The 15,040-nt window shown below is 45.0% G+C and overlaps 1 protein-coding gene across 9 annotated transcripts in view; it reads right to left on the bottom strand.

The window, feature by feature from the left end:
- LOC127574141 (TPR and ankyrin repeat-containing protein 1-like) overlaps window positions 1–15,040 on the bottom strand; it is a 221,543-nt gene that overhangs the window by 39,477 nt on the left and 167,026 nt on the right. For all 9 annotated transcript variants that reach the window (XM_052022874.1, XM_052022876.1, XM_052022879.1 and 6 more), the window contains one exon: window positions 10,807–10,952. In XM_052022874.1, coding sequence (XP_051878834.1) covers window positions 10,807–10,952 — 146 coding nt within the window. The remainder of the gene's footprint in view (window positions 1–10,806; window positions 10,953–15,040) is intronic.

Below are 15,040 nucleotides of genomic sequence, written 5' to 3'. Positions count from 1 at the left end.
TTAACATGATTCTGTTTCCCACTCTTCCTTCAAACTTATCGGCTTCACTGAAACGTTATGGTCCAACATCTTTTTATAAAGTGAATTAACTGTTGGAACACAAATAAATAACATCTGATAGTCCGGAAACTCCTTTAATCCACCAAAGTCCTGAGCGTGACGAATTAGCAAAGTCTTACTGTAATATTCAAATAATCTGCTTCCACTGTCCCTGATTTATCATCCTTCATGTCCAACGATTTGTTCAGTATCACCTCCCTGCTAACTGTTACTTTTCTAAGTTCCTCCTTCCCTTCCAACTACTCAGAGCTATCTTGAAATGTTACTAGCATTTGTTACATTGATGATCAATGCAAAATACCTGGATAATTCAACTGCCATCTCCTTGGTTTCCATTATTAATTCCCTAGACATACTTTCTGCAGGACCAACACTTGCCATCTTACTCTTTCTTAACCATCAATAGAAACTTCTGATTTTTAAAAATTATTTCTGGCTAGCTTTATCTTGAACCCCGAATTTTCCTTCCTTATTAAATCACTTTTTTTTGCCTATTCTATCCAATCTAATCCATTGACCTGCCATAGTCATACAGCACGAAAACGGGCCCCTTAGGCCCAACTCGCCATGCTGACCAAGATTCTCATCTAAGCATGTCCTATTTAGCCACATCCCTCCAAACCTTTCCTATCCATGTACCTTTTAAATATTGTTAATGTACATGCCTCAGGTGTTAATGTACATGCCGCAGGCGCGGCGCGGGCAGCTTAAAAAAGCAAACAGCCTACAGAGCGGGCAGCGGAGTGAGAGGCAGCAGAGTGGTCGGGCTTTGGCTCAAGGGGCTTTGGCATGAAGGGGCAAGGAGGGCAAGTAGCTGGTAAGTAGGTAAAGGTAAGGTTTACCTGTTGTCTATTATAGATTTGTAGGTGGGATTAACTAGGGGGAAAAAAAAGGTAGTCAGATGGAGGACATGGTCATATGCTGCAGCTGTTTGATGTGGGAACTCGTGGACCTTGCTGCGGTCCAAGATGGCCACATCTGCAGTAAGTGCTTGAGGCTGGACGAACTTCGGCACAGAGTTGATGCGCAGCTACAAACACTGCGCAGCATAAGGGAGGGAGAGAGTTATGTAGACACAGTCCATCAGGAGACAGTCACCCCCCCCCCCCCCCCACCTTAGAGCAGGTACATCTGAGTTTCAGGATGCAGATAGAATGGTGACTGTCAGGGGAGGGAAGAGGAAGAAGAAGTCAGGCAGGCAGACAGAGCAGGGAACCCCGGAGGCTGTTTCCCTCAGAAACAGGTTTTCTGCCTTGGAGGCTGTTGAGGGGGATGACCTGCAGGGGCCAAGCTGCAGTAACCAGGTCTCTGGCACTGGGACTAGTACTGTTGCTCAGAAGGGAAGGGTGGGAAAGAGACATGCGGTAGTTGATAAGGGACTCGATAGTCAGGGAAACAGATAGGAGGTTCTGTGGCAGTGAGCATGAATCCCGGATGGTATGTTGCCTCCCAGGTGCCAGGGTCCAGGATGTCATTGATTGGGACCACAGGATTCTTGAGTGGGAGGGAGAGCAGCCAGAAGTTGTGGTCCATGTTGGCACCAACAACATAGGTAGGAAGGGGGATGAGATCCTGAAGAGCGAGTTCAGAGAGCTAGGCAGAAGACTGAGGAACAGGACCTCAAGGGTAGCAATCTGGGGATTGCTGCCGGTGCCACGCGATAGTGAAGGCAGGAACAGGAGGAGGTGGCAGATAAATGCGTGGCTGAGAAGTTGGTGCAGGAGGGAGGGTTTTAGATTTCTGGATCATTGGGATCTCTTCTCGGGAAGGTGGGACCTGTACAGAGAGGACGGATTACACCCGAACCAGAAGGGGGCCAATATTCTTGCGGCTAGGTTTGCTAGGGTGGTTCGGGAGGGTTTAAACTAGGTTGTGAGGGGGACGGGAACCGGAGGAATAGGGTCAGGGGAAGAAGGGGATGGGGAAAAGTTAGATCAAACAGGTAGAGAGGCTTTGGGGAAGGAGAAGCAGAATATAGGCTATAAAACTAGTAAGATAGATGGGCTGAAGTATGTTTACTTAAATGCAAGAAACGTCAGGAATAAGGGAGATGAACTGAGGGCTTGGATAAGTATGGGGGACTATGATATTGTGGCTATTACTGAGACATGGCTGACCTCAGGGCAGGAGTGGATATTGAATATTCCTGGTTTTCAGTGTTTTAAGAGGGATAGGGAAGGGGGGAGAAGAGGAGGAGGGGTGGCGATACTGGTCAGGGACTCTGTTACGGCTGCAGAGAGGATGGATGTTGTAGAAGGATCATCTCTAGAGTCCGTATGGGTGGAAGTAAGGAACAAGAAAGGAGCAGTTACTCTACTAGGAGTATTCTATAGGCCCCCCAGTAGCAGTAGAGATATAGAGGAGCAGATTGACAGGCAGTGTTTGGAAAGAAGCAAAAATAACAGGGTTGTTATAATGGGAGACTTCAACTTCCCAAATACAGACTGGAACCTGCTTAGTGCCAAAAGTTTAGATGGGACGGAATTTGTTAAATGTGTCCAGGAGGGATTCCTGATGCAGTATGTCGACAGGCCGACTAGAGGGAATGCCACGCTAGATCTAGTTTTAGGAAATGAACCGGGACAGGTGAAGGATTTATTGGTGGGTGAGCATTTGGGGGACAGTAACCATTGCTCCATAACCTTTAAAATTCTCATGGACAGGGACAGGTGCAGAGAGGACAAGAAGATATTTAATTGGGGAAGGGCAAACTCTGAGGCTGTAAGGAGAGAACTTGGGAGTGTAAATTGGGATGTCCTTTTTGAAGGGAAATGTACCATGGAGATGTGGTCGATGTTCAGGGATCTTATGCAGGATGTTAGGGATAAATATGTCCCGGTGAGGCAGAGAAGGAATGGCAGGGTGAAGGTACCGTGGGTCACGAGAGAGGTGGAATGACTAGTTAGGGAGAAGAAGGTAGCATACATAAGGTGTAAGCAGCAAGGTTCAGACAGGGCCTGTGAGGAATATAGAGTAGTGAGGAAGGAACTTAAGAAAGGGCTGAGGAGAGCTAGAAGAGGACATGAAAAGGCATTGGCTAGTAGGGTTAAGGAAAATCCCAAGGCCTTTTTCAAGTACGTGAAGGGTAGGAGGATGGCTAGGGTAAAGGTAGGTCCGATTAAAGATAAAGGTGGGAGAATGTGCCTGGAGGCGGCGGAAGTGGGAGAAGTTCTCAATGAATACTTCTCTTCGGTATTCACCAAGGAGAGGGGTCTTGATGACGCGGAAGGGAGTGCTGGTAAGGGTAATGTTCTCGAGGTTGTAGATATCAAGAGAGAGGATGTGTTGAACTTGTTAAATAATATCAAGACAGATAAATCTCCGGGTCCTGACAGGATATTCCCCAGGCTGCTTCGAGAGATGAGGGAGGAGATTGTTGAACCGCTGGTAAGGATCTTTGAGTCCTCGTTGTCCATGGGGATGGTGCTGGAGGATTGGAGGGTGGCGAATGTTGTCCCCTTGTTCAAGAAAGGTAGTAGGGATAGTCCAGGGAATTACAGACCGGTGAGTCTTACGTCTGTGGTGGGTAAGCTGTTAGAAAGGATTCTAGGGGATAGGATCTATGAACACCTAGAGAATCATGGACTGATTAGGGACAGCCAGCATGGCTTTGTGAAGGGAAGATCTTGCCTCACAAGCCTGATAGAGTTCTTTGAGGAGGTGACCAGGAAGATTGATGAGGGTAGTGCGGTGGATAGGGTCTATATGGATTTTAGTAAGGTGTTTGATAAAGTTCCTCATGGTAGGCTTCTTCAGCTTGGCTGTGTGGATTAGGAATTGGCTTGCAGAGGGTTGTGGTGGAGAGAGTGCCCTCGGATTGGAGGGCAGTGACTAGTGGTGTCCCGCAGGGATCGGTTCTGGGACATCTACTTTTTGTGATATTTATAGATGACTTAGATGAGGGGGTGGAAGGTTGGGTTAGTAAGTTTGCGGACGACACTAAGATCGGCGGTGTTGTGGATAGTGTGGAGGGCTTTCGGAGCTTACAGAGGGATATTGATAGGATGCAGAGCTGGGCTGACAAGTGGCAGATGGAGTTCAATCTGGAGAAGTGTGAGGTGATACACTTTGGAAGAACAAACTCCAGGGCAGAGTACTTGGCAATATAGAGGAGCAGAGGAATCTGGGGGTTCATATTCACAGTTCACTGTAAGTTGCCTCACAGGTGGATAGAGCAGTTAAGAAGGCCTATGGGATGTTAGCTTTCATAAATCGTGGGATTGAGTTTAAGAGCCGCGAAGTCATGACGCAGCTTTACAAAACTCTAGTTAGACCACACTTAGAGTACTGTGTTCAGTTCTGGTCGCCGCATTATAGGAAGGATGTGGAGGCGTTGGAGAGGATGCAGAGGAGATTTACCAGGATGCTGCCTGGATTAGAGTGTATGGAATATGAGGAGAGACTTAAGGTGCTAGGGCTTTATTCACTGGAAAGGAGGAGGATGAGAGGAGACATAATAGAGGTATATAAAATATAGAGAGGAATAGATAGAGTAGACAGTCAGCACCTCCTTCCCAGGGCACCAATGCTCAAGATAAGTGGGCATGGCTTTAAGGCTGTGGGTGGGAGGTGCGGGGGAGACGTCAGGGGGAGGTTTTTCACCCAGAAAGTGGTTGGTGCATGGAATGCACTGCCTGGGGTGGTGGTGGAGGCAGATACATTGAACAGGTTCAAGAGCTTGTTGGATAGGCATATGGAGCAATGTGAGATAGAAGGATATGCGGGAGGAAAGGGTTAGATAGTGTGAGGGTGGTTTAATGGACGGCACAACATGGTGGGCCAAAGGGCCAGTTTTGTGCTGTATGGTTCTATGGTTCTCAACCACTTCCTCCGGCAGCTCATTTCATATACTTACCACACTTTGGGTGAAAAAGTTGCCCTTCAGATTGCTGAGCCTTTGGCTAGAATCTTTGAGTCCTCGTTGTCCACGGGGATGGTACCGGAGGATTGGAGGGTGGAAAATGTTGTCCCCTTTTTCAAAAAAAAGTAGGGATAATCCAGGGAATTATAGACCAGTGGGCCTTACATCTATGGTGGGCAAGCTGTTGGAAAGGATTCTTAGAAATAGGATCTATGGGCATTTAGAGAATCATAGTTTAATCAGGGACAGCCAGCATGGCTTTGTGAAGGGCAAATCTTGCTTCACAAGCTTGATAGTGTTCTTTGAAGAGCTGACCAGACATTGATGAGGGAAGTGCAGTAGATGTGGTCTACATGGACTTGACAAGGTTCCACATGGTAGGCTTCTTCAGAATGTCAGAGGGCATGGGATCCAGGGTAGCTTAGCCATGTGGATTCAGAATTGCCTGTGGAAAGCAGAGGGCTGTGGTGGAGGGAGTGCATTCGGATTGGAGGGCTGTGACTAGCGGTGCCCCACAAGGATCAGTTCTGGGACCTCTGCTTTTCGTGATTTTTATTAATGACTTGGATGAGGGGGTGGAAGGGTGGGTTGGCAAGTTTGCAGATGACACAAAGGTTGGTGGTGTTGTGGATAGTGGAGAGGATTGTTGAAGATTGCAGAGGGACATTGATAGGATGCAGAGCTGGGCTGAGAAGTGGCAGATGGAGTTCAATCTGGAGAAGTCTGAGGTGGTACACTTTGGAAGGACAAACTCCAAGGCAGAGTACAAAGTTAATGGCAGGATTCTGGGTAGTGTGGAGGAGCAGAGGGATCTGGGGGTCCATATTCACAGATCGCTGAAAGTTGCCTCACAGGTGGATAGGGTAGTTAGGAAAGCTTTTGGGATGTTAGCATTCATAAGTCAAGGGATCGAGTTTAAGAGCCGCGAGGTAATGATGCAGCTCTATAAAATTCTGGTTAGACCACACTTAGAGTACTGTGTCCAGTTCTGGTCACCACATTATAGGAAGGATGTGGAAGCGTTGGAAAGGGTGCAGAGGAGATTTACCAGGATGCTGCCTGGTTTAGAGAGTATGCATTATGAGGAGAGACTAAGGGAGGCTTTACTCTTTGGAGAGAAGGAGGATGAGAGGAGACATGATAGAGGTGTACAAAATATTAAGAGGAATAGATAGAGTGGACAGCCAGCGCCTCTTTCCCAGGGCACCAATGCTCAATACAAGAGGGCATGGCTTTAAAGTAATGGGTGGGAAATTCAAGGGAGATATCAGAGGAAGGTTTTTTACCCAGAGAGTGGTTGGGGCATGGAATGCGCTGCCTGGGGCAGTGGTGGAGGCAGGTACATTGGTCAAATTCAAGAGATTACTAGATAAGCATATGGAGGAATTTAAAATAGAGGGATATGTGGGAGGAAGGTTAGATAGTCTTAGGCGAGGTTTAAAGGTCGGCACAACATTGAGGGCCAAAGGGCCTGCCTTGTGCTGTACTGTTCTATGTTCCTAATAAACCTCTCTCCTTAAACCTTTGCCCTCTAGTTCTTGATTCCCCAACCTTGGGAAAAAGACTATGCATGACCCTATCTATACCCCTTATTATTTTATACACCTCTATAAGATCACCTGTCATTCTCCTACGCTCCATTTAAAAATAGTCCCAACCTGCTTAACATCTCTCAATAACTCAGTCCCACGAATCCTGGCAGCATCCACATAAATCTCCACTGCACTCTTTCCAATTTAATGGCATCTTTCCTATAACAGGGTGACCAAAGTTGAACGCAGTGGTCCAAATATAGCCTCGCCAACATCTTGTATAATTGCAACATAATTGCATTACATATGTCTTTACTTTAAGTTTGATACTATCTTTATCTTCTGATTGGAATTTTTCTTTCCTATTGGAATATATCTATTCTGTGTATTCTGAAAGATCCACTTAAACTGCATCTCGATTGACTAATCCCTTATTTGGCTAGTTGTGCTTTCATGACCTCATAACTGCCTTTTTTAAAGTTTGAAAAAATAGTCTTGCAACCATTCTTCTCCCTCTCAAACTGAATGCAGGATTCAATCATTTCATACCCAAGTTGTCACAATTTGAAAATGTGTTTCTGCTCCTTCATAGTCACTGGGTCTAAATCCTGGAACTTCCTACCCAATGGCACTGTGGAAGTCTCTTAACTGGAAGGTACAAGACAACAGCTAACCACAACCCTTTCAATGGCGATTGCAGTTGGGCAATAGATGCTGGGCCTGCCAGCAACTCTCACATAATGAAAAATGAATAAATAAAACAACTCCCCATTTAGGAGCATGCAAAAAGTGAGGAAAACAGCGTGAAAGATGAGGGGGTGTTGGTCATCATCATGATTGGATGTCTACTGCCCTCTAATGGCCCAAACACTGAGATAGAATAACAATAAGGGTTATTTCTGAGTACTTGAATTCAATGAGTTTCTGATACTTCCCACTTTCCTTTAACTTGTGCTGAGCAAACCTGCACTAGCACATTCAATGTGCAGACCTTGTTCTAAAAAAGTACCTTGCACTACATGCAGGCTCTTCATGCATTTTGTAAAATCATGGAAATGCTGTATTATGTTGATGCTACTGGATGTCATTATGTATGTTCTCAATGAATTAGTGCACTAAATGCATGGAGGATGCAGAAGAAAAATTGCCAGCTTTGTGATACACGAGTTATGACACATTGTTTTTAACAAACACTTTTCCATGGAATGTCAATAACAGTACACATAAACTAGGCCACAGTGTGTACCCGTAATCCCTTCTTTTCTTCACTTATTCATTCATGGGAAATGCAAGTCATCAACAAGGCCAGCTTTTATTCTCCATCTCTTAAGATTCCCTGAATTGAGTATCCCATTAAACCTCTTGCAGACAACCATAGAACCATAGAGCACAAAACAGGCCCTTCGGCCCACCGTGTCGTGCCGTCCATCAGACCACCCTCACACTACCTAACCCCTTCCTCCCGCATATCCCTCTATCTCACGTTCCTCCATATGCCTATCCAACAAGCTCTTGAACCTGTTCAATGTATCTGCCTCCACCACCACCCCAGGCAGTGCATTCCATGCACCAACCACTCTCTGGGTGAAAAACCTCCCTCTGACATCTCCCCTGAACCTCCCACCCATAACCTTAAAGCCATGACCTCTCGTCTTGAGCATTGGTGCCCTGGGAAGGAGGCGCTGACTGTCTACTCTATCTACTCCTCTCAATATTTTATATACCTCTATCATGTCTCCTCTCATCCTCCTCCTTTCCAGTGAATAAAGCCCTAGCACCTTAAGCCTCTCCTCATATTCAATACCCTCCAATCCAGGCAGCATCCTGGTAAATCTCCTCTGCACCCTTTCCAATGCCTCCACATCCTTCCTGTAACATTTAACAATTACATTGGTGGGTTCAGAGTTGTACATAGGCCAATCTGAAAAAGGACACTAGATTTCTCTCCCTGAAGGACATACTGTATACATCACCAATTTTTTTTAAATTTCAGATTTATAATTTGGCTACCCATCTACAGATCAGGGAGCTGCATGTCAGTGCAGTAACCAAGCCTGTATTTTCAACAAACGGAATAATGTCCATCTTGCCTTCCACCTCCACCCCCTTTTATCCCACAGATGGATTTCCTGCCTGCTCTTGATTTATTGACCCCCAAAATTAATGGTATAGGAATGGTATAGTGTTATCTAAGATTACAATGGGATCTTGATCAACTGGGTAAGTGGACCAAAGAATGGCAGATGGAATTTAACTCTGACAAGTGTGAGGTGTTGCACTTTGGCTAGGTAAACCAGGCAGGGCCTGTACAGTAAATGGTAGGGCCCCAGAGAGTGTTGTAGAACAGAAAGATCTTTGAGTACGGGGCATCGTTCCACAGTAGAGCCACAGGTAGACAGAGTGGCGAAGAAAGCATTTAGCACGCTTGCCTTCATTGGTACAGGTGTTGTGATATTACGTTACAACTGTACGAGTCACTGGTGAGACCACACCTGAGTAGCGTGTGCAGCTTTGGTCATCCAGCTACAGAAAGGACATCATTAAGCTGGAAGAGGGCATAGATATGGTTAATGGTCACAGTCTTTTCCCAGGGTAGGGGAGTCTAAGAATAGTGGGCATAGGTTTGAGGTGAGAGGGGAAAGATTTAAAAGGGACCCAATGGGAAACCTTTTCACACAGAGGGTAGTGGGCATATAGAATGAGCTGCCAGAGGAAGCAGGAGAGGCGAGTACAATTGCAACATTTAACAGACATTTAGACTGGTTTATGGGTAGGAAAGGTTTATTGACTATAGCTCCACCTTCAACACCATAATCCCAAACAAACTCATCTCCAAATTCCTAGACCTAGACTCTGCACCCCCTCTGCAACTGGATCTGCAAATTCCAGAGCAACAGACCACAATCAGTAAAGAAAGGCAACAACACCTCCTCCATGATTATCCTCAACACCGGTGCTCCGCAAAGCTGCATCCTCAGCCCCTTACTATATTCCCTATATGCACATGACTGTGTGGCCAAATTCCATTCCTACTCCATTTATAAGTGTGCAGATGACACCACCGTAATGGGCCGGATCTCAAACAGCAATAAGATGGAGTACAGGAAGGAGATAGAGGGTCTAATAATGTTGTGCCAAGATAACAACCTCTCCCTCAGTGTCAACAAAACAAAGGAGATGATCAATGACTTTAGGAAGCAGGGTGAAATACACGTCCCTGTCTGTATCAATTGTGCTGAGGTGGAGAAGGATGAGGGCTTCAAGTCTCTAGGTCTAAATATCACCAACCATTTGTCCTGGTCCAGCCACATGAATGCCACAGTCAAAAAAAGCACACCAACGCCTATGCTTTTTCAGAAGTCTAAGGAAATTCGCATGTCCCCGATGACTCTTACCAATTTTTATAGATGCACCATAGGAAGCATCCTATCCGGATGCATCACAGCTTGGTATGGCAAATGCTCTGCCCAAGACCATAAGAAATTGCAGAGAGTTGTAAACGCAGCCCAGTCCATCATGCAAATCAGCCTACTTTCCACTGACTCCATCTACACTTCCTGCCGCTTTGGGAAGGCAGCTAACATAATTTTGAACCCCTCCCATCTCGGTCATTCCCTCTTCTCCCAACTCCCGTCAGGCAGAGGATACAAAAACCTGACAGCATGAACCACCAGTCTCAAGGGCAGCTTATACCTCACTGTTATTAGACTTTTGAACGGAACTCTCATACACTAAAGGATAAGTTCTTGAAGTCTTAATCTTCCAATCTATCTCGTCATTGCCCTTGCACTTTATTTGTCTACCTGAACTTCACTTTCTCTGTAACTGTAACACTATATTCTGCATTCTGTTTTCTTTCGACTACCTTGATGTAATTACGTGTGGCATGATCAGTCTGGATAGCACGCAAAACAAAAAGCTTTTCACTGTATCTCGGTACAGTGACAATAATAAACTAATACAAGTACTAATATCAAATGCAGATGAATAGGATTAGCTCAGGTAGACAGCTAGGTTGGCATCAACAATTTGGGCTGAAGGGCCTGTTTCCTTGTTGTATTACTCTATGACAAGCCAGATACATGTCAAATACAATGTAGTGTACCCTCATCAGTCTGCTTATATCAACTGTAAACAGCTCTAGTGATGGATCTACCAAAAGCAACGAATAATAGATGTGAGTGCCAGTACAATTAAGTGACAACAAACAATGAATAACTGGCATACAAAGAACTGTAAAGCAAGAAAGAAAGGTGATTTATATCAGATGGTATGAAGCAAGATTCCTACAGCAATGTTTTTAAATGTGTAACATAATATTAGAAAAAAAGATTGCAGATGTCTAAACATTACCTCAACACAGCCTGTGCAGCTTCTTCATACAATTCACCATAACACAGCATTTTGAGAGCCAATTCAAATTGGCACAGTTGTTCAAAGCACTTTGCAGACTGTCTGTAACACTGAGCTCTTCTGTACAAGGAAGCTGCTTCTCCCACCTTAAAAAGAACAAGGGAAATAACCTTGGACATTAAATTGTAACAATTAAATACCAATATTTTTGTTTTAGATTATTTTAAGGAGGGTGCTGTTAGCAAGGCCGGTGTTTGCTGCAGATCCTCAGATGTTTTGAGATGGTGGTGGTACACATCCGTGACTAGCTGAAGTAGCTGAAGTCAATGTAATGAAATCACTATTTGACTCCAGATGAAGGGTTTCATCCCAAAATGTTGGCTGTCCGTTTCCCTCCATAGACGCTGCCTGACCTGCTGAGTACCTCCAGCGTTTGTGTGTGCCCAGATTCCAACATATGCAGTCTCTTGTGCCTTACTGTAGTGACGGTCTTGCTACAAAATTGTATGAAAAGGAGTTCCAGAAATTTAACTCAGCAACAATGAATTAAAAAGCTGACAAGGATGAAGAGGGTGTGTAAAGTACTATTGACTGACAAGATTAAGGAAAATCCCAAAGTATATTAAATACAAGAGAGTAACCAGGCCATGAGAAGGGCCCATTAGGGACCAAAATGGCAAACAGTGCATGGAACTGGGAGAGCTAAGTGAAGCCTTAAGTGAATACTTCTTATCTGGTTTACTAAGGAGAACAAAACACAAGAAAATAGGAGCAGGAGTAGGCAACCAGGCCTCTCAAGCCTGCCCCACCATTCAATATAATCATAGCTGATCTCTGCTGACCTCAACTCCTCTTCTGTGCCAATTCCCCATAACCCTCAAATCCTCAATCTTTCATATCTATCTCCACCTTAAATCTATCTAATAATCTGGCCTCCACCACCCTTAGGGGCACAGAATTCCAGAGAGTTACTGCCCTCAGAGAAGAAATTTCTACACATCTGTCTTACATGTAGCAATGTCCCCTTGTTTGTGATTTTCCCACTAGTTAAACCAACATCTACCCTGTCAAGCCCCATTAGGATCTTGTATGTTTGTACAAGGTCACTCCTCATTCTTCTAAACCCCAAAGGTTACAGACCCAAGCTGTCTGGCATCTCTTGATAGGACAACCCTTCACCAGGGAGATTCACCAGGAATTAGCCTGGTGAATTCCTTTGAACTGCCTTAAAGCTATTCCCACTAGTAACTGACATTTCCACCATGGGAAAAAGATTCTGACTATCTACCTTTCATAATGTTATAAACTTCTAGCAGGTCTCCCCTCAGCTTCTGACACTCCAGAGAAAACAATCTAAGCTTGTCCAACCTCTCCTTATAGCTAATACTCTCTAATCCAGACAGTATCCTGGTGAACCTCTTCTGCACCTTCTCCAAAGCCTTTTTGTAGTGAAGTGATCAGAACTGCATACAAGATTCCAAATGGTGGCCTAACCAAAGTTTTATACAGCTGCAACCCGACTTTTATACTCAATACCCCAACAAATAAAGGCAAGTATGCCATACACCTTCTTTACCACCCCATCTATTTGTGTTGCCACTTGCAGAGAGCTATGTACTTGCACCTCAGGATCCCTCTGTACATCAATGCTCCTAAGGGTCCTACCAAAGGGACTCTTCTTATTAGCTTTCAGTCTTTCACTGCTGGATCCTTCCCAGTCCACTTGCCTACTACCATCGCTTGCCACTCTGTATAACTTATTTTCCATTTTAACATTATCCTTGACCTCCTATTTTAACTACAGATTGTGCCTCTTGCTCATGGAATCCTCTTTTTAATTGACATAAATTCATGCTGAGCATTAAGGACTAGATGTTTGAATATCTGTCACTGTTTAGGACTCTTGGGTTGTAATCTCAGGATTACTCCCCATGCCAGAAATAGGAAGATAGTAAATTTGAATGCGTGGCTAAGTACCTGGCGTAGGAGGGAGGGTTTCAAGTACATGGATCAATGGGGTCTCTTCCAGGGCAGGTGGGGCTTGTACAAGGATGGGTTTCACCTCCGAAACTGGAGTGGGAACAATATTCTTGCATGGAGATTTGCCCATTGTTTGAACTGGTATGTCAGGGTAGTGGGAACCAGAGCAGCAGGTCATCAAGTGGAGGGACTGAGGGGAAGGTAGAGGTTAGGCCAAGTAAGTCTGATAGAGAAAGGACAAGCAGGGCCAGGTTAATGAACATGGCGGGACCGATGGGCCGAAGGCTATTTCAATGCAAGAAGTATCATGGATAAAGGCAGGTGAACTGGATTAGTGCACAGAACTATGATGTTGTGGTCATTACAGAGATTTGGCTGAGAGAGGGGCAGGTCTGGCAGCTCAACATTCGAGGGTTTTGATGTGAGATTTTTTAATGGATGTTTCTCTTCACTTTCTACTGTGGAGAAGACAATGGAAGCTAAGGAAATGAAGGAAATGAGTGGTGACGTCTTGGTCCACATATGAATTACCAGGGAAGAGGTATTGGAGGCCTTAAAGTGCATTAAGGTGGATAAAACCCCAGGGCCTGACCAGGTGCATTCTTGGACCTTGTGGGAAGCTAGAGAAGAAATTGCAGAGGCCCTTGCAGAGATTTTAGCTTCAGCTCTGGCCACAGGTGAAGTTCCGGAGCATTGGAGAGTGGCTAATATGGTACCATTGTTTAAAAAGGGTAGCAAAAACAAGCCAGGAAACTACAGGCCAGTGACATCAATGGTGGGTAAATTGCTGGAGGGGATTCTGTGGGACAGAATCTACCAACATTTGGAGAGACAGGATTCAGGACAGTCAGTACAGCATTGTTCTTGGGAAGTTGGTCTGACAAAGGTCGAGGAGGTAACCAAGAGGGTAGATGAGGGTAGGGCAATGGATATTATCTGTATGGGCTTTAGCAAGGCCTTTGACAAAGTCCCTCATGGTAAGCTAGTCTGGAAAGTGAGATCGCGTGGAATCCAGGGAGAGATAACTGATTGGATTCATAATTGGCTCAATACTAGGAAGCAGAAAGTGATGGTTGAGGGTTGTTTCTCAGACTGGAGGTCTGTGTCTAGTGGTGTGCCATGGGAGTCGGTGCCGGCACCTTTGTTGTTTGTAATTTAGACAGGCTCCCACATAGTAGGCTGGTCTGGAAGGCAGGTCCCATGGAACCCAGAGAGAACTAGTATAAGGTGGATTCAAAATCGGATTGAAGGTAGGAAGCAGAGAGTGGTGGTTGAAGGTTGTTTCTTAGAATGAAGATGGGTGACTACTGGTGTACCGAGGGATTGGTGTTTGGACCCTTGTTATTTATATAAGCAATTTATGTGTAAATGTACAAGGCATTGGTTAGTAAGTTTGCAGATGATACTAAAATAGCTTGTGTTGTAGACAGTGTAAAAGGTTATGAAAAATTACAGGGGGTCTGGATCAGCTATGATGTGGGCTGAGGACTGGCAAACGACTTTCAATCCAGATAAACGTGAAGTATTGCATTTTGGGAGATCAAACCAGGTAGGATTTATACAGTGAATGGTAGGGTCCTGGGGAGTGTTATGGAACAGAGGGACCTAGGAGTGCAAGTGCATAGTTCGCTGAAAGTGGCGTCGCAGGTAGATGGGGTGGTGAAGAAAGCATTTGGCATGCTGGCCTTTGTCAGCCAGGGCAGTGAGTTGGGAAGTTATGTTGCAGTTATAAAAGATATTGGTGAGGCCTCACTTGGAGTATCATGTACAGTTTCGGTCACCCTGTTATAGGAAAGATGTTATTAACCTAGAAAGAATGCAGAAAAAGATTTACTAGGATGTTGCCTGGACTTGGGGGCCTGAGTTACAAGGAGAGGTTGCATAGATTTTATTACCTGGAATGTAGGAGATTGAGGGGTGACCTGATAAAGATTTACTAGATCATGAGGGGCATAGACAGAGTGAAAGCACAGTCTTTTTCTCAGGGAGGAGATGCTAAAAACAGGAGGGCTTAGTTTAAGATCAGAGGCGAGAGAGTTAAAAGAGACATCAGGGGCAGCTTCTTCATGCAAACAGTGGTGCGTATTTGGAATAAGCTGCCAGAAATAGTGGTTGAAGCAGGCACATTAACAAGGTTTAAAAGCCATCTAGAAGAGTACATGAATAGGAGAGGTTTAGAGGGCTAGGGGCCAAACACAAGCAGATGGAACTAGCTCGATGGGCAATACAGTCGGCATGGACGGGTTAGGCCGTA

This window comes from Pristis pectinata, chromosome 9 (genome assembly GCF_009764475.1).
Source record: "Pristis pectinata isolate sPriPec2 chromosome 9, sPriPec2.1.pri, whole genome shotgun sequence".
Lineage (NCBI taxonomy): Eukaryota > Metazoa > Chordata > Chondrichthyes > Rhinopristiformes > Pristidae > Pristis > Pristis pectinata.
Note: the sequence above shows the minus strand (reverse complement) of the source record. Positions and strands in the feature narration are given on the sequence as shown.